The sequence below is a fragment of the Dama dama genome, chromosome 3 (genome assembly GCF_033118175.1).
Source record: "Dama dama isolate Ldn47 chromosome 3, ASM3311817v1, whole genome shotgun sequence".
Taxonomy (NCBI): Eukaryota; Metazoa; Chordata; class Mammalia; order Artiodactyla; family Cervidae; genus Dama; species Dama dama.
Window position 1 is genome coordinate 48,684,254 of NC_083683.1, and position 19,489 is coordinate 48,703,742.

Genomic DNA, 19,489 nt, shown 5'->3' on the forward strand with positions numbered 1-19,489 from the left:
TTGGGAAGTTCCCCTGGAGGAGGGCATGGCAACCCACTCCAGTATTCTTGCCTGGAGAACTCTATAGACTGAGGAATCTTGCAGGCTACACACAACAATAGTACCTCTAAAGGATTGCAGTGAGTGAGAAGGGAACAGCACGTAGGCAGCTCTTCGTGGGTGACCCGTGATACGTGCTCTGTCAGTGTTGGTGGTTGTTGTTAAGGTTGACCCCATCAGCACACTGGCCCTGGGGGGGTCAGTTTCAATGGTCTCCCCAGCTCCCAGCCTTGCCCCTGACCTGAAAATCCCCTGATGGAGGGAAGTGCTCCCACACTTGAAGCCCCATCCCATAGTCTGTTCAGCTGGACATCAGAGCAACCCCAGCCAGACCCCACTCCCACCCTGAGAGCTTTGGCCTTATCCAGGGTCCACCCAGCTGGGCCCCTGGAAGGGACAGACCATCCAGTCCCAAACTCTGAGGCTCCATTGCTTCCTCCCAGCCAGGGACTCTCTGCTTTAATCCCTAAACTAACCGGTGTCTATGTCCCTGTGTTGCCAGTCCAGGGAGGGCGAGTACTCTGGCTGGCAGTGGCTTAGCTCCTGCTTTCTGGTTGTTCAAACAACATTTATGCAAATAAAGGACTCCTATTCCCTTGAACCGGGCTTCCTGGAGAGAAGGGCGAGGTTTATTCCTTATTGTGTTCCTGGTTCGAGTCCCTTACAAAGTGGCTTGCCCCAGGCTGCCCGTTCCATCCCCAAGGGTCCACGGTTTGGTCTCATCTCCACACAGGGAGGTTTGGGGGATTCTCCTTAACTTGCTGCATCTGCCCAACCCAAGGCATGGGCAGGAAGCTTGAAAATTAGAATCTGAGAACTTAGAAGGGATCACTAGCTATAACCCCGTCGTTGTTTCAAAGATAGGAAAATTGAAGTTGAGAGAGATGAAGTTTCCAGTGTTAAAAAGCACTTGAGGAGGATGTGCTTGCCTTGACTTTACCCCAAGAAAAATTACTAGTGTGGTCTCACCTATTTATCAGTTTTGGCTTTTCCTATGAGACTTTTCTTTTTTGAGACAGCTGAGAATCTCCATGCAGGGCTCTTTCTGGAAAGGGCATTTTACTTAGAAGATTTTACCTTTATTAGGAGGGGAGAACTTGGAAGCTCTTTGTTGTTGCATCTCTGCCCTTGGGCCTGGGATGGTGGACGCCCTGAGAGCCTTGTGTCTTGCGGGAGGTGGTCCATGGGGGAGAGGAATGTAACAGGGATGAGGGATGAAGGGTGGAGAGGAAGGATGGTCCTTTGGCAGCCTTTAAGAGGCCTCTTGCCCTCTCCAGCCTCGTAAACCTGGAGCTTGGGAGAACCTAAAACAAGTAAAACCTGAGATGCTGATTCAGTAAGAGTAGAGGCCCATTTGCATGATATTTCAAGGATGAGGTAGCTATGCACAGCTTGATGTACTAAGAGCAGCACTTGTTTCTGACCCATGCCTCCTAGATCACCCCTTCCAGTGACCCAAACCTTGCTTGGTGGTGGTGGTGTAATCACTAAGTCGTGTCTGACTCTTGCGACCCCATGGACTGTAGCCTGCCAGGTTCCTCTGTCTATGGGATTCTCCAGGCAAGAATACCGGAGTGGGTTGCCATTTCCTTCTCCAGGGGATCTTTCCAACCCACGAATTGAACCCAGGTCTCCTGCATTGCAGGTAGATTCTTTATTCACTGAGCTTTGAGGGAAGCCCAAAGCTTGCTTAAGCACTTATTATTTGTCTAACACACGATGATCTTTTCACTATATTCCTCAAGCTGAGCACCTGGAGTTCAAAGATGGAGCCAGTCGTAGCTCCTTGGAAGGTTAGGCCCTTGGCTTTCAGGTCGGTGGATGTTTAGAGGACATCACCAGAGATAAGCCTATGAGTTCTCCTCACCTGGACAGAGAACCCCCCAAACTAGGCCCGAGTTGCTGTGCCTGATTGTATGGCCTATTTCCAAGCTACGAACAGCTAGCATTACCTGTTCTAAACATCTAGCATTACCTGCCTCCTTAGTCACCCTGCCTCTGGCTTCAAACAGCTGTCAGGCCCCACCCCCTCCCTGCCTCCTTCCATCTGGGGTCCCTCCCTCCCCTTTTTTTCTTCCTGAAAGGATCTGGAGGCACCAGATCCACAGGGTCAGATGTCTTTAAAAGGATCCGCCTGGGCCAGAGGCTCATTTGGGAGCTGTGACATTCACGTTGACGCTAGTCAAAGTCCACCAGCCAGCTCCTTTTGGCCTCCGACTGGACATCATGAGGGCCTGTGTCCCCCTGATAGTGGCCATGCTCTGTGGCCTGGCCTGGGCCGGTAAGTCACTACTGGTGGGGATGACAGGGGTCCTGCAGAGAGTTGGGGGACCTGGAGGGACAGCCTGAGGGTAATGAGATAAGGGAGGACCAGTTCTGTCCAAAAGCCTTGGACCCCCTAGACCAGGCCTGGCCTGAGGCAGGAGTTGCCTCTGGAGTAGACAGGGCTCTGTGAAGGGAGCTACAGGACTGATGGGCCAGGGACACCTTGGAAGCCGAGCCCCAAACAACCCTTAGTCCAGCTTGACTTGGTTTCACCAAGGTTTTGTTTTCCAAGGCCACCATATGGTGTGAAGCTGGACTGTGACTGATTGGGTTTGCGTGGCCTGGCTGCCTTTGGTCACGTCCTCTGCTACCTGGGTGAAGGGTGAGTTGTCTGGCTGGGACTTTTCCCTACGAAGCCTTAGTTGGTGGGCAGGCTCCAGGGATAGAGCCCCTGACCAGGAGGCAGAACACGGGGTCAGAGGACTCCGTCTCGTCCCTGGTAGAGGACCTAAAGTGGAGAAGCATCCAGGCCCCCAGGTACTAGCGGTGCAGAGATGGGACCAGTGCTGAGGATGGGAACACGCTCACTCCTGGTCAGCAGGAGGCAGATGCTGGTGCTGCCGTGTTGACTGGTGGTTACTGGGTGAGGAGGGAGAATGCCAAGGGAGGGGCTGAGCCGAGCGGTGTGGGGGGAATCCTCCTCTGCCCAGAGGAGAAAGAATCCGAGCTTGATAGCAATCGCACCCCACCAGGGTGTTCCTACACAGGACTGTCATAAGGATTGAATAAGATAATATATCAGAAGCACCCTACATGGAATGATATCTCAAAGAATTGGGTCTTTGATTATGATTGTGATGATAAATTGTCATTTAGTCACTCAGTCGTGTCTGACTCTTTGTGACCCCATGAACTGTAGGCCACCAGGCTCCTCTCACCATGGGATTTCTCAGGCAAGAATACCAGAGTGGGGTGCTAGTTCCTTCTCCAGGGGATCTTCCTGACCCAGGGACTGAACCTGAGTCTCCTGCATTGGCAGGCAGATTCTTTACCCCTGAGCCACCAGGGAAGTCCTTAATGTAAATACATAAAAAATCATTTATATTTTACCTGTATTATAATGTAATATGTTAATCATACTTTAATATGATATGATAAATATTTACATAAAATAATTTATATAAATATAAAATTTAGTCTTGGAATCATTTCCCATGAGGTTTTGGGTAAGGAGACTGCTAAAGAAACGAAAGGAAAAGACTTTGGAGGGGAAAGTCATTCCCAGGCCTCCCCACTGGCTGGGATGCTGTACCTCCACTCCCGCAGACATAGCGGAGCAGCCCGCCCGGGGGCTGCTGAGCGCGTGGTAGAGAGTGAGGGAGGTTGTAGAGCTTCAGGGTTCATGTGAAGCAGTGGCCGTGGGGCTAGGGCATCCCAGTCTCAGGAGATGAGACCACCTGGAGACATTTGGTCCCTGGGGGATATCCCTGAGGGCAGACACAACAGTGGCTTCAGAAAGGCAAGGGGGAGCCCTTGCCGCTGGGGCTGGTGGTCTGACCCTGCTGCAGGACTGATGGAGAAGTCAGGGCCCAGTGGGTGATGCCTCCTCCTTTCCTAAAGTGGGAGAAAGGGGCTCGGTTCTTGTCTGTCTTCTGCCAACATCTCAGAACTTAGATGCGAGTATGAATAGCATGGGAGCCAGGTTTAGGTCCTCAGTTATTTCAAGTGAATTGAGGCTGGAAGTGAATCATCTTGGTGGGCTAGATCTCTATGGAAACAACATCTGGGGCCCCCAGAGAAGCACAGATGTAGGATTCCCTAAACATCAGAGGGGCGGAGCGCTGTCATATAGGGGACACCCAGGCTCTGGACCAAGTTTCTTGATGGGCACTACGGATAGTGGGTGGGCATTCTGGCACATTTGAGTTTTGGAGTGTTTAGAGAAATTTAGTATTTCATGTAGGGATTGTTGGCTGGGGGTGGGGGGTGGGTGTTGTTGATAAGCTCTGTGAGGATATAGAAAGGCCAAAATAGAGTCCAAAAAAAAAAAAAAAAAGAGCGAGAGAGATGGGCAAGAGGGTTACTGGGGTTACTGGAGCAGTGATTCAGGTGCCTGGCTGATGAGCAAGGTGTACACAGAGGGTTTGTGTGGATCGGGGCTGCTGGCTGGGAGCGCTGGAGTAAGCAGTCACGGTGACTAGTCCCCAGAGGGTCCCCAGAACAGATATAGCAGAGAGGCCTATGAGGAAAAGTCTCTCCCACCCCCTCCCCATCCCCTCATACCCCAAGGTCTTCTTAAAGCAGATGGTCAGGTTTACAGGGAAGTGTAAAGGATCTCTGGCCCGGGGTTTCCAGTGATGACAAAGCTCTTGAGTAGAGATGAAAGAGTTCACTCAGCCAGGGCCAGTGCGGGGTGTCCTCCTGAGCTCTACAGAGCTGACCATTCACTTGCAGCCCTTCTCAACTAGTGCCAGCTGCTGGACTGGAGTGAATTCCTTCCTTGGACTCTGCTGATCTGGCCCATTTAAGAAGGTTGTCCTGATTTGTCTGAGTTCTCTCCCTTTGGATTCTGGGTGTACTGCCAGGCTAACTGAGCAGGCAGCTGACACAGCCTTCCTCCTGGGCTGAAAACTTCTCCTTAAGTTCTTTGCATGTGGGCCCCAAGGGAGCATCACTTAAGATTCAGGGGGCGTTCCCCTGGGCTTGGAGGGACAAGTGGCCTTGACCCGGTCTTCTCTAGGGACGATTCACTGGCTCTGCCTTTCTGGCCACTTTTGAGGCCCTTTATGTGAAGTTGCCTCAGAACCTGGGTTAACCTTGACATGATGTAAAGAACCTCTTTGATGTAAAGAACACAGACCCATAGCGATGATGTCAGCTAGAAACCGTCAGCCCAAGGGATGGCCTGGCTGAAACTCAGGGAGGCAGTCAGCTAGATCAGTCATGTAGACCGGGAAGACTGCTCCAGCCAGTCTGGACACTTACCACCTTGAAGATGGGCATGGAATGCTGACCGCTTATTTATCTAACACTTACATGGTGCTACTAATGTGTCCTGCAGTGTCCTAAGTGCTTTACAAAAATTAACTCATTGAATTCTTATGAATATTCTATGAGATGGGCTCCATTACGGTCACACTTTTACAGAGAAGGAACCTGGGGCACAGCAGGTAAAATAACTTGCCCAAGAACATGTAGCTAGAAAGCAGCAGAACTAGAATTCCAGCCTCAAGCAGTTTGGTGCCAGAGTCTGGGTTCTTGGCCTCTCTGCTCTGTCATCCTCATTAGAACAGTGTAAGCCCTAATCCCAAACCAGTAACCCAACCCATAGCCCTCATCTCCACCTCCACCCCAAGCCAGGCTCAACTGCAATGCTATCTATACCTGTGTGAGACAGCTGCCAGGACCAAACCCCAAATCTTCTCTAAGGCAAAATTGGGATTATTTCTCCTCTCCTGGTCTTGACACATTCCTCAACCCTGCATGTGGTTTTAGACCTACTCCTCATTCCTTATCCAAACAGCAATGCAAAATTGTTATTTTACCAGTAATTAACTCAAGCCCAAATCCTAATTGTAGCTCTGCATCTAAACCTAACACGCCCCATCGCTGGCCCAAATTAGGTTTAGGTTTCTTCATTCATACAAATTCCAGTGTTAACTGTGACTCTGACTCTGATCTTGACATTCTCTGTAACCCACAGCCTGACCCTAAACCCAGAACCCACTAAATCCAAACCTCAGGAACCTCAAGTGGAAACAAAGGCTGTGTTATCACCCTTAAAGCCTAGAGTGGAAGGAAGGAGCGCACAGCCAGCTTGACCTGGCTCGCCCCGCTTCCACTGTCTTTGCTGTGGTGGGCTTGTTTTTTTAGCAGTGGTGGTGGGTTTGTACCATTTCTTTCAAAATTTCTTGTCTTAATGCCCCTTGTGACCAAAAGCTTGCTTCTGCAAGTCATTTGACTGGAGCAAGGGATGTGGTCTGTGGTTGCATAACCGATCTTGTTCCAAAGCCCAATTCTCACCCACACCCACCTCAGTCCCCACCCTGAACGAAACTAATCCAAACACATTCCCAAGACTAGAAGGGACAGAAAGCTGTAACAAGTGGGGAAGGGGGTTTAGAGAGACCAGGCTAAGGGGAGGGAAGAACAAAGAAGCAGAAGATGTAAAAGGGATAGGATGAGAGGCAGGGGATGAGTCATGGGGAGAGGACAGGTGGGGTCTTTAGAACAACTGTAATCCACCATCCTCAGTGTGACAGGGGAATGATGGTCTCTGGGCCAAGCCCAGCCCACAGACCTCTTTTTTTGTTCTCTCCAAATTTTTTGAAATTGGAAAATTTACATAAAAATGAAGGCTTCTCTTAAAAAAAAAAAAAAAAAAAACTGGAGGCTCTGGCAACACTCAGCCTGCATCCCAAATGGCAATAATTGGCTGGAGCTGCTAGTGGCTGCCAGTTTCAGGCAGGGCATTGTTTCCGAGTCTGTCACAGTCCCCACCTCATTCTACTGCCTCCCTGCTCTTGACTCATTTGTGTTACAGGTCTAGCTTCAGTAGACATCTGAGTTTGTGGTCCTGGTCTATATTATGAGCCCTGCAATAGTCAGTGGGTGGTGGGTGATGGCTGGTGGGCAGTGGGGGTGAGGCTGTTGTTCATGGGAGGCTGTGTGTGTACTTCTCCCTGGCAGCTAGCAATGACCTTTCCTGCCAGGTAAGTCCCCGGTCCCTGTCTGTGAATCCTCCTGCAGAGGGTACCGTGATGAGCAGAGTAGGATCCCCAAGGAGCTGAGTCTGTGACCTTTACTGACCGTAGGCAAAAGGGAGTCATGCGCATCTCGCTGTAATGAGAGATTTGACCAGGATGCTGTCTGCCAGTGTGACCGCCGGTGTCCCCGGCACAGGGACTGCTGTGAAGACTATGAGCAGCTGTGTACAGGTGAGGCTCCTTGTGGGGTAAAGGGCCTGGGAGGCACAGCAGGCCAAGTCATGACCACATCTAGCCTGTTTGAGGGACTGCCGGTCAGGATGTCCAACTATCCAGAGCAGGGTTCCAGACTGATCACGGTGCTCACAGGACCTGAAGAGGATTAGCATGTCCCCAGTGTAAGACCCCAACTTAAAATAGAAGTCATTTACCTGGAACATCTGTCTGAACTATTAGGATTAATATCTGGAACGTTTGAGGAATTAAAAAAAAGGGGGAAAGAGGAAAATATCATTTTAGCATATATGACATTATCAATTATTATTTGCAAAAGTAAACAAATGGTAGTGAACTTTCCCAACTTGCATGCCACCAGGAAGACCACATGGTGTCAATGACCATCACAATTCACACCACTCTTCCTATCACAGGGCTCCCCTGGTGGCTTAGACGGTAAAGAATCTGCTTGCAATTTGGAAGCCTCAGGTTTGATCCTGGGTCGGAAAGATCCCCTGGAGAAGGGAATGGCTAACCATTCCAGTGTTCTTGCCTGGAGAATCCCCTGGAGAAGGGAATGGCTACCCATTCCAGTATTCTTGCCTGGAGAATCCCATGGACAGAGGAGCCTGGCAGAATACAATCCATGGGGTCGCGAAGAGTCAGACACAACTGAGCGACTAACACTTCCACTTTTGCTATCACGAGTGGACTGAGTGACTGCACATCATTCCTAGGCCAAGGGTCAGGCAAGACAAGTACCATCCTCAAAAGCCAGTTGTTCTGCTAGTCCAACTACCCAGTTTTAAATTTGAAAAACTCATTTTGAATAATTCCCTTTTTTTGATGCTTCCAATGTTTTAGACACCTAGGTAAATGGTCTTCTGCTAAGTTCACTGTCAAATCATATGCCCTGACTCCCAGTTTGGAAAACGGTCACTGGAGCCGTGGTACCTAACAGCCAGCTGCACACAGTTGTGTGTGTTGTGTACTGCACAAGAGCCTCTGATTGAGAAGGCAAGCTGAACCAAAGTTGAATCTGTATCCTTCTCTCTAAGCCACGTGTCATGGTGAAGAGCTGTGTCTGCTGAGAGAAAGGAGTCCTTTTTCCTAATTTGTCCAAGTGTGGTCTCTGCTGACCCAGCCAGGTGCCCTCAGAGGTGCTTCCACCCTAAGGAATGCTGATTCGACTTACACAAAAACGCCAGTGGACTAGCAGTTCTGCTGTCAGGCCCGGGCAGGGAAAGCCAGGCCCAGAGCTCAGTGCCAGAATCAGAGCCGACCCTCCTCTCCTGCCCTGTGTCCCATTCAGCAGACACAGGGTGGCTTGTTCACCGTGGACCATCAGTTCTGCCATTTCAACATACTCAGCTTAGCAACCATTTCATCCCTGTCCCTCATGTGCAACTCAGAGCCCTTTTCCTATAGAAAAAATATTATAAATGATGGTCGAGACCCTAGATTAGCTCACAGAAATCTATTCAGCATAAAATGTGGCTGAGTTAAGAACCCTGTGGATTGTCAGCATTAACACAGGCTGGCAGAAAGCAAGTGACTGGAGATGTTTGTTGACAGTGAATAACCTGCCCCATGGTTCTGATGGGCTTCCCAGGTGGTGCTAGTGCTAAAGAACCAGCCTGCCAATGAAGGAGACTTAAGAGACGCGGGTTCAATCCCTAAATGGGGAAGATCCCCTGGAGGAGGGTATGGCAACCCACTCCAGTATTCTTGCTTGGAGAATCCCACAGACTGAAGGAGCCTGGCAGGCTACAGTCCATGGGGTTGCAGAGCTGGACACCACTGCAGCGACTTAGCACACAGACATAGGTCTGACAGTAATAACCCACACCATGTAGTGAACACACTAACAGATTCTGAAGCACTTTGTAATAGTGTTGGCTTTGAGTGGTGGGCAGGGGGTGGAATTTATTCCACTCTGTGATGAGACAGGAACTCAAGAGTCCCCAGGTCATGCCTTCCCCTTCCTCCCCAACCCCACTCAATCCTTCTCTGCCTAGAGCCCAAGCTGCAGTCTATCTGCTTGCAGGCAAGGGGGTGGGGCACAGTAGGAATGTGCTTTTCTGAACGCCCTTCCCCCAAACGCAGCCTTTGTGGCCATTGCCAAATGCAACTGTGAAGAAAGAAGGGAAGTTGGTAACTCAGGAAACAGTTCTTATTCCCTGAGGCCTGGGAGAAGTTCACCCTTGACCCTGGGAGTTATAATAGGTAAGGGATGTTCCTAAGTGAGGGCCTTGTCATTTGGGGGATTCAAGCCTACCCATCTATCAATTTATATGAAAGAAAAGTCATACCAATGTCAGAGTTTTCATCCCAGAAGGGACCACTTTTTATCCCCACTCCTGTTTTTATGGATGAGTATGCTGAATACTAGGCTTCCCTGGTGGCTCAGTGGTAAAGAATCTGCCTGCCAGTGCAGGAGATGCGGGTTTGAACCCTGGGTTGGGAAGATCCCCTGGGAAGAAATGGTAACCCACTCCAGTATTCTTGCCTGGAGAATTCTATGGACAGAGGAGCCTGGTGGGCTACAGTCCACGGGGTTGCAAAAGTCGGACACAACTTATTGACTGAACAACAACGCTGAGTACCAGAAGGGTAAATGGTGAGGACGGTCATGCCTGGGGAATGTTCTTTCATGTTTTAGGATGGTTTTCAATCCCCCTCTTGTCTCACATTTTCTATTTTTCTCCTCCTTCACCTGGTACTTGTTTATTGTACCCGAGCCCCTGTTTTGTATTTTTTTCCACTGCACATGCTTGGTTGGGAGGACTGAGAACCAGGGATAAAGAGGAGGGACCCCTTGGGGATGACTGGTGACTTTACTTCTCTGACCTACAGCTGAAGAGAATCCCAGAGAACCAGAGCCATTCCTGGAGCTGGAGGAGGAGACGGAGGGCGCCCCGGCTAGCAGTGAGTCTGCCTCCGCAAAGGGGGGCTTTTGGGAAAGGACAAGGGACACAGGATGGGGCAAAGAGAGGTCAGCCATGTCAACAGCAATAGGCCTGGGCCTAAGCCAGCCAGGACCCCACATCTAGCATCTGGAGGTGGTGGGGGGCTCACTTCCTCCTGGGCCTGGGCAGGAGGAAGCCCTGGGGGCCTCAGGGAGCTGGGGGGAGGGGTAGGCAGGAAAGAGTCTGAAGCCTGCAAGAGGGAGAGGGAGGGTTAAGAGATTTTATTTTTAGAGAGGGAAGATTATAAAAACAACAGGCCAGAAAGGAGAGTTCAGCATCAGAAAGGACTTCCTGACTGTGAAGGGTGTGCACCAATTAAGCTTGTTTGTTTTCCTTCCTTGGAGTTCTTTAATAGGAAGCAGGAGAGGGAGGCTGGTAGGGGGTGGGGATTGAGGGGCTGGCAGTGGGGGTGGGGTGGGGGAGGGGGCCTGGCCTGGCCGCTGACACGACAGAGCGACCCCTAGAGGTCTGCTCAGGACACACCTCCTCTCTGTCCTCTCAGGCTTGTACTTGGCACCCAACTCCTGCCAGGGCCGCTGCCTGGAGGCCTTCGACAAGCACCACCCATGCCACTGCAATGCCCGCTGCCCAGAGTTTGGAAACTGCTGCGAGGATTTTGAGAGCCTGTGTGGCCATGGTCAGTCTCCTGCTCCCTTTAGCGTAGCCCTAGAGGCAGAGGGACTCTCTAGAGCAGTGGTTCTCCAAGCGTGGCCCCTGGACCAGCAACATGAGCATAATCTGGAAATTTATTATAAGTGGAAACTCTAGGGCTCAGCCTGGATCCACAGAATCAGAAACTCTGGGGTGGGGGCCCACCGATATGTTTTCACAAACCCTCCAGATGACCCTGATGCTTGCCAAAGTGCAAAAATCTTCCTAGTGGCAGGGGACCGTGTGGGTCTTTTGTGCTAAGTGTAAGCATCCTTCCCTGGGTGGCTCAGATGGTTAAGAATCTGCCTGCAATGCAGGAGACCTGGGTTCAATCCCTGGGTTGGGAAGGTCCCCTGGAGAAGAAATGGCTACCCACTCCAGTACTCTTGCCTGGAGAGTACTCTTCCATGGACAGAGGAGCCTGGTGGGCTACCGTCCATGGGGTCCCAAAGAGTTGGACACGACTGAGGGACTAACAGGCTCTAGGCCACTGCCCTGCAGTCACTAGGGTGCCTGACTGCAGCCCCTTCCCCTGATGCTGGCTTCTGGAAGGTACCCGAGAGGGGATGTTCACAGATAGCTACCTGCCTCCTGGCCTCCACTGAGCTCTGGGATATCCCTCCCCCAATTCCTTCCAGAGGGCTTCTCCCACAGCAGTGACGCCATAACCAAGGAAGAACTGCAGAGTGTCTCTGAGAAGATCTACAGGGCAGACACCAACAAAGCCCGGAAGGAAGACATCGTTCTCAACAGCCAAAACTGCATCTCGCCCTCCGAGACCAGAGACCAAGTGGACCGCTGCCCAGAGCCGTGAGTTCCCTGAACGCCTCTTCCAGCAAAGTCTCTTCCCGAATTGTGCCTCCTTTGGTGCCTCAGCTCTCTTCTCCTAAGGCAGGCAGGATCAAAGGGAGAGGGGAAAACAGTTCTCTGGAGACAGATAAAGCCATCCTGAGGGCCTGTGGGGATCCACGTGGGAGGGTTTCTGGGGTTTCCCAGGTGGCACTATTGGTGAAGAACCCGTCTGCCGGTGCAGGAGACTTAAGAGATGTGGGTTCGATCCCCGGGTTGGGAAGATCCCCTGGAGAAGGAAGTGGCAACCCACTCCAGTATTCTTGCTTGGAGAATCCCATGGACAGAGGAGCCTGGTGGGCTACAGTCCATGGGGTTGCAAAGAGTCAGACATGACGGAAGCCACTTAGGGTGGACGGGCAGGCTGAGAATAGAACTGACCTTCCAAGAGAGGAAGTGGAGAAAACAGTGACCTCCTGCATTGTCCCCAAGAGCATCTGAGGCCCCACTCTGTCTCTGCACCCAACCCTCGCACGCCTGCCCTGCATCTGGAAATTCTGGAGTGTTTCTGTTCCATGTCCAGGCCTCTCACCGGGCCTCCCTCTACCGCCCCCAGGCTCTTCACACATGTCAACGAGAAGCTCTTCTCGAAGCCGACCTATGCCGCCTTCATCAACCTCCTTAACAACTACCAGCGGGCCACGGGCCGCGGGGAGCACTTCACAGCCCAGGAGCTGGCTGAGCAGGACACCTTCCTCAGAGAGATCATGAAGACGGCCGTCATGAAGGAACTCTACGGCTTCCTCCAGCAGCAGAGTGAGTGAAGCAGTGAGGCCTCCCCGCAGGCCCATGAGGGAGGTCATGCTGAGGACTTGGGGGCGCGCCTGCCGGGGACGGGGCTCCATGATGGGCAGGTTAAGAGAGCAGGTGAGGATTTAGGTGGAGGCCAGTGTACACCTGGGAGGGGTCAGGGAAGGGGCCAGAGAGAGGAGCCCATGGACTCCAGCAGGAGCTGAAGAATCCTCTGCCCAGCTTGGGAGTCATCCTGTCTTTTAACCTGATCTCAGCACCAGGGGGCTTCCCTGGTGGCTCAGACGGTAAAGAATCTGCCCGCAATGCAGGAAACGGTTCCATCCCTAGGTCGGGAAGAACCCCTGGAGAAGGGAATGGCAACCCACTCCAGTATTCTTGCCTGGAGAATCCCATGGACAGAGGAACCTGGTGGGCTACAGTCCATGGGGTTGCTAGAGTGGCTAACACTTGCACTTTCTTTCAGCCACCTCCTTTATCCCCCATGCGTATTTCAGTCTCAGGGTTCACTGCAGGCTGTGAGTCACACCCTGCCCCCCAGGGGACTTCTCTGCCCCATCAGTGGACCCCAGACTCAGCACCATTTGCCAGGCACGAAGGGTCCGTGTCCCTGCTCCCTTCTCAGGCACTGAGTCCAGAAAGGAGGCCGGTCCACTTCACTTTTTTTTTTGCTGGGGAAGCAGCAACAGAAAATCAACAAAGGTTCAGAGTAGGAAGTTTTACCGGGAAGGGTTCTGGCTGGAACGACTCCAATAGAGATACATTCGAATCAGACCAAAAATGGTTTGGGCCTCAGGGCTTCTTGGCATGGGGTGTGTTTGTTAGTGTCCTTTGAATTCCTTCCCTGAACTCCAGGCAGCTGGGCCTGGCCTGGGGGCGGCTCCAGCCAGGTCGTCCCTTGCTGGCGGGGGGGATGGCCTCTGCTCAGACACCGCATTCCACCCTCGGGTGGCTTGGCTAAGTCAGTAACACTGTTTTTAGGTAAAGCCAGTGATGCGACGTCGGGCGTGATCCTGCACTGCCCCCTGGTGTTTTCTTGGTGGTAAACACAGGAGAGGATTTGGGAGGTGGAGACAGCCCCGCTGCAGGCTCTTCCACTACTCACCGGGCTGTCCCTCCTCTCCCTATACAAATCCCACTTCTCCTTAAAGTTCTAGCTCACATTCTACCTCGTTATGAAGCTGCACTCGCCGCAGCTTGTGGCAAGGGTTTGCACTCTGTCTTAAAATAACCTTGGAGCAGAGAGACTTGGTTTCACTTGCTCATGAAGCATGTGACCCCGGGCCCTTTGACCCTTGGACCCGGTCTGAGCCTTGTCTGTGCAGTGGGATCTTGGGAAGCGAAGAAAAGCAGTCGTCATTTAGATTGTGGAGCTGTTCTCTGTTACATCGTATATTTTTATTTTTTTAAACTAATTTTTATTGGAGTATAGTTGCTTTATAATGTAGTGTTAGGTCCTACTGTACAGCAAAGTGAATCAGCTATATGGTATATCATGTATTTTTAGTCTTGTTTTCCAACTATGTTTCCTTGAAAGGAGGGAATATGCCTGGTTACATCTTCCTTGTCCCCTCTCACAATTCTAGGCAGTCAACCGTTGGTATCTGATGGCTCCCTAATTCACATCCCCAGCCCTGACCTTTCCTTTGGGTCTCACGGGCCTTTCTGACATCTCCACCTGCCTAACTGGCATCTACTCAGAGCTTAGTGTAAAGAGAACTCACAGTTCCTGCCTCTTCCTCCAGACAGGCCTGCTCCTTTCTCAGCCTTCCCCATCTCATTAATAGTTCCATAAGTCATCCAGTGGCTTGTGCCGAAAGCGCAGGAGTTATATTTGATTCTTGTCTTTATGTCACCACTCTCCACCCCCATTTCCTCCACCAGGAATTGTTGTTGTTCAGTTGCTAAGTCGTGTCTGGCTCTACGTGATCCTATGAACTGCAGTACACCAGGCTTCCCTCTCCTTCACCATCTCCTGGAGTTTGCTCAGCTCATGCCCACTCAGCCAGTGATGCCATACAACCATCTCATCCTCTGCTGCCTCCTTCTTCTCCTGCCCTCAACCTTTCACAGCATCAGGGTCTTTTCCAGTGAGTCAGCTCTTCATATCAAGTGGCCAAATTATTGGAGCTTCAGCATCAGTCCTTCCAATGGATATTCAGGATTGACTTCCTTTAGGATTGACTGATTTGATCTCCTTGCAGTCCAAGGGACTCTCAAAAGTCTTCTCTAGCACCACAGTTCAAAGGCATCAGTTCTTTGGTGCTCAGCCTTCTTTATGGTCCAACTCTCACATCCGTACATGACTACTGGAAAAGCCATAGCTTTGACTATACGGAACTTTGTTAGCAGAGTGATGTCTTTTTAATATGTTGTCTAGGTTTGTCATAACTTTTTTTTCAAGGAGTAAGCATCTTTTAATTTCATGGCTGCAGTCACTATCGGCAGTGATTTTGGAGTCCGAGCCTGATACCACTCTGACATGAAGAATCAATGCGAGAACTGAAAGCAGTTAAAACAGTGCCAGGCACATAGAACATAGTAAATCTAAAATACTTTTGTTATTATTACTGTTTGACCGAGCTCCAACCCTTGTATGCTGACTTCTGACTGCCTCTCAGACCCCCCTCCCACCACTCTCCTCTCTTGCTCACTCCCCCGCATAGACTCTCAGCTCTTTGAACACCAAGTTCAAGGCGTCCTGGAGCCTTTGCACCTGCTATTCCTTCTACAAGTAAGAATCTTTCTCCCAGGTCTTTGTACAGCTGACTCCTTATCCTTTGGGTCTCTGATCAGTGCCTTCTCAGAGAGGCCTTTCTGGCTTTCTAGAAGAGCACTCCATCCCCACCTCCAGTCATCACAGAATAATCTGCTTTATTTTCTTCATAGCACTTATCTGAAATCCTCCTGTTTATTTGTTTATCATTTGTTTCCTCCACTGGAATGTAAACTATAAAGTCTGGGATCTTGTCCTTATGATTCCCTGCTGAATCCTCAGCCTTCAGGTCTGGGCCTGGCACAAGACAGGTGCCCCAAAGATAACTGCTAAACAAACAACTGACTACATTTGTTGGCTGAACCACCTGTCTCTTGTCGAGTTGGGACAGATGGCCCTTCCTTGCTTCCCAAGACCTGACCCCGCCTTCCCCTCTCGTAAGTCCTCTGTGCTCCTCTCCCCAGACCGCTACAGCTCGGAACAGGAGTTCGTCAGCGACCTGAAAAACATGTGGTTTGGGCTGTATTCCAGAAGCAAAGAAGAGAGAGACTCAAGTGGCTTTGAGCACGTCTTCTCAGGTGGGATTACTCTGCTTGGGAAGAAAGAGGTGGAGGGATGAAGAGGGACGCTTCCCTCAGGCATGGGGCAGCATCCACACTGATGAATCCACAGGGCCAAGAGGGAGGGGACTGAGGGGCCATTCTTGAGGACCAGTCTCTTCTGGAGTATTTGAGGAAGAAAGAAGCCCAGATATTGGGGCTCCCAACACGCACACATAGGAAGAGAGATGCCTTTGAGGCCATGTTTGTCTGCCTCTCAATGGTCCTGTTTCCAGCGCTTGGCCAGCTGCTTCCCAAGAAGACCATATTCTATTTCTTCACGGCCACACCCCGCCAAGCTCCCACTGAAACTGGCTTAGTCCTAGGGAAATGGCTAGAGGATCTTAGATTGGTCCAGGGTCAGCCAGGGGAAGAAATTCTCCTGAGGGCTTGAGCTGAAATGGTGGTCGGGGTAGAGGGGAGCTTCCTGAGCTGAGAGTTAGGGATGTGAGGGACTCCAGGAAGTTGGGGTGGACATTCTAGGAGTCAGAGACTAGAAAAGGGGGACAGCCTTGGCCAGGGAGTGGGCAAAGAGGTTGGAGGGGAGGCCCAGATTACCCACCTTGATCTCTTTATCATAGGTGAAGTCAAAAAAGGCAAGGTCACTGGCTTCCATAACTGGATCCGTTTCTACATGCAGGAGAAGGATGGCCTGGTGGACTATTACAGTCACATCTATGACGGGCCTGTGAGTACTGATGCTGACCTCATGGGCTGGGAAAGCCTTGTTAGCACCCAGACTTCCTGTCCTCATTCTGCATTCTGAACAGGCAGGCTTGTCTCTCGCCCTGACCCTCTTGGCAGCCTATCCAGGATTGTGAATATGACTTTCCTATTTGCTGGAAAGTAGGTTTATACAGCCAGCATGCTTCCAAACAGTGAGGGCTCCTGAGGTGCAGGGGGCAGGAGGAGACAGAGGGCATCCTCTGTGGATGGGACAGTGTAGGAGGGGAGGATTCTGAGAGAAGAAAATCAAAGATATACAATTACCAGCTGCCTGAATTTCCTTAGAATGTGGAGTCAGCTGAAGTTTCAGTCTGGCTAGTCTGAGTTAAACTTCTTATATTTTTATAAACCTTTGCTGCCCTGAGTCTGGAAACGATCTGGGGACACTAAACTGTCTTCCTCTTCCGCGTGTGAAGGCTACTGGGAACAGTTATGTCCCTGCTCCCCTGGCATTGGGCACATGGATTCTGACTCTGGCCTTCCTGGGAGAAGTGAGCTGGCGGTTCCAGACAGAGGGTCTGAGTGGAACTCAGACACCTTCGCAGGCAGACTGCTTCCTCTGTTGATTTAGAGAATCCACTCTCCCCAGAAAGCTCACATGGGCCCCCACGGGCCCCTGACACATCCTGGCCACCCCTCTCTCTGACTGCGTTGGGGCACTCACCAGACCCTCTTTGCCATCCTTCTCTCTGCAGTGGGATTCTTACCCTGACGTGCTGGCCATGCAATTCAACTGGGATGGGTACTACAAGGAAGTGGGCTCGGCTTTCATTGGCAGCAGCCCTGAGTTCGAGTTTGCGCTCTACTCTCTGTGCTTCATCGCCAGGCCAGGCAAAGTGTAAGTCCTGGAGGCCCAGGAGGGTGTGGGCAAATCACTGCTCTGGGGCTCAGTTTTCTCTCTTGGACTGTGAAGCTGTTGATGAGATCAGTCACATGGCTGCCCACCTTCATCCCAGCAACAGATCTATGTCCCCTCCTTCCCCAAGTGCAATCTTATGCAGGAGCTTAATGTATCAAACAGTTAGACATGGAACTGCCCTGGGGCTGCAAGCCTCTCTAGACGTCGCAGGTAGTACTGGCGGTAAAGAACCCACCTGCCAATGCAGGAGACGTGGCTTCGATTTCTGGGTTGGAAAGATTCCCTGGAGGAGTGCATGACAGCCCCCTCCAGTATTCTTGCCTGGAGAATCCCATGGACAGAGGAACCTGGCTGGCTACAGTCCATAGGATTGCGAAGCGGTGGACATGGCGAAGTGACTGAACATGCATGCAAGCCTCCCTATATGGCCCCTGAGGCTGCCTGGGGGAACCCTGGAGCCCCAGAGAGCACAGTTGGAAACCAGGGGTCTCATCTTTTCTAACATTTGAGGACTCTGGGTCCAACCACTTCTGAAACCCTAAGCAAACATTTTATTTCTGAAGGTTTCAGCTCTAGAATTGGATTTGAGAATATTCCTCTAGGAAAGATAAGAAGCAGTATTCTTTAAGAAAATAGAAAATAAGACAGATATTGAAAGGGTGCTCTGCATGTGGGGAGCTGGAGGCAGTGGCTGAAGCAAGCAGCTCTCCCTTAAAGGATAAGACAGGGTGGAGCCCTTTTCCATGGACTAAACTCAATCCTTTCAGCCTGGAGATGGAGGTGGAGTGAAGCAGGTCCCTAATATTTGGTGATCTCTCCCCACAGGTGCCAGCTGAGCCTGGGTGGACATCCCTTGGCCATTCAGACCTATACCTGGAACAAGTCAACCTATGGAAATGGCAAGAAGTACATCGCAACAGCCTATATTGTGTCCTCCACCCATTAGAGCTTCAAGCCAGAAAGGCGTATGAGGGGAGTGAGAGGTCTTATAGGACTGAGATGCTATTTGCTCTGTGCTGGAGGGTATGGGATTAGAGGAGACTGGGAAGAATTCCCCAATCCAGAAACGTTCCTGTGGGAAAGAAGGAAACTATATAAGTTAGAAAAACAGTCAAATCTTTGTCCTCCAGCACTTTGGAAATAGAAGGTGAGGACCCTCCATAGCTGTTTGCCTTGAAGGGAGATGGAACCATGAAGAAGTCCTTGACCTATCCAGGCCTCATGTTTCCTTTCAATGCAAAGGGAAGGGGTTTGCTCCACTTCCTCTTCTGGGGGTTGGTAAGAAGGCAAACCTGATGCTATTTTTACTGTGAAGATGTTTTCAATTGTTCTTAGGAAGAACGGGCCGATAGAAATCCCAGATAACCATAATGGCTGTGTACACAGCACTGCAAACTGTAATCACCCCTGTACTGGGGCTTCAAAGAAATCAGGCCATGGAGATCAAGGGCAGGTGTTTGGTTTTTCTGAGGGTTATATCCTCTAAGGATATAACCCTCGCAGAACAGGGTCTGCGAGAGGGTAAGGGCTGATGCAGTGAGTAGGCTGGAGAGGGAGTACACTCCTCCAGGCCTGATTTTTTTTTTTTTTTTTGCAGCTAGGTAACTGCATCAAGAAACTTCCTATTTGTAGATATTAAGGGCAGTTACAGAACTGAATTTTGATCCCAAAGAGTTTGTAGAAGAGTTTCCCTCATAGGAGGAAGATTCTACATCAGAAGAAGAAAGGAACCTATAGTTTGGTATCGCTAACATAATTATCTTAAGTCTCATTCAGCAGCCAAAATTTGCATAAGCTCCAAAATGGAAGACAGGGAGACTGGGGCTCCCTATTTCAGCCTCAATCATGCATTTCTCCCCTAACCGCACTGGGGACCAGATGCTGTCCCACAGAGTGAGGCTTTAGACTCTTGCATCTCCAATTAAAGTCATTTAAGAAAACTTGAAATCTGTCTCATTTTTGTATACGGCCCCCTTGAACTGTTTGGGGAAAGAGTGTCAAAGAAGAAATAAGTGAAGATAAAACTTTTATTTTATGATTCTTAAATGATCTAACAGATAACAGTTTGTTCAAGATAATAATAGCAACAATGTATTCAATTATATAAACTTATCTGTGACAGGTAAAAGGGACAGAGGAAGGAA

At 50.6% G+C, this 19,489-nt stretch overlaps 1 protein-coding gene across 1 annotated transcript; it reads left to right on the forward strand.

Moving 5' to 3' along the window:
- Positions 1-2,265: 2,265 nt before the first annotated feature.
- On the forward strand, positions 2,266-19,261 carry ENDOU (endonuclease, poly(U) specific). The gene is made up of 10 exons (XM_061122865.1): positions 2,266-2,320; positions 7,119-7,241; positions 10,083-10,154; positions 10,698-10,832; positions 11,485-11,656; positions 12,252-12,451; positions 15,626-15,739; positions 16,342-16,448; positions 17,182-17,324; positions 18,171-19,261. Exons 1-10 carry the CDS (start codon positions 2,266-2,268, stop codon positions 18,289-18,291), a joined length of 1,242 nt encoding a protein of 413 aa, XP_060978848.1. The 3' UTR covers positions 18,292-19,261.
- The last annotated feature ends 228 nt before the right edge of the window (positions 19,262-19,489 follow it).

Excerpts from the sequence above, each read along its gene's own strand:
- ENDOU (XM_061122865.1), top strand. The coding sequence starts at position 2,266 with ATGAGGGCCTGTGTCCCCCTGATAGTGGCCATGCTCTGTGGCCTGGCC. Across the intron at positions 7,242-10,082 it reads CTATGAGCAGCTGTGTACAG|CTGAAGAGAATCCCAGAGAA; the intron begins GTGAGGCTCCTT and ends TCTGACCTACAG. Across the intron at positions 10,833-11,484 it reads TGAGAGCCTGTGTGGCCATG|AGGGCTTCTCCCACAGCAGT; the intron begins GTCAGTCTCCTG and ends AATTCCTTCCAG.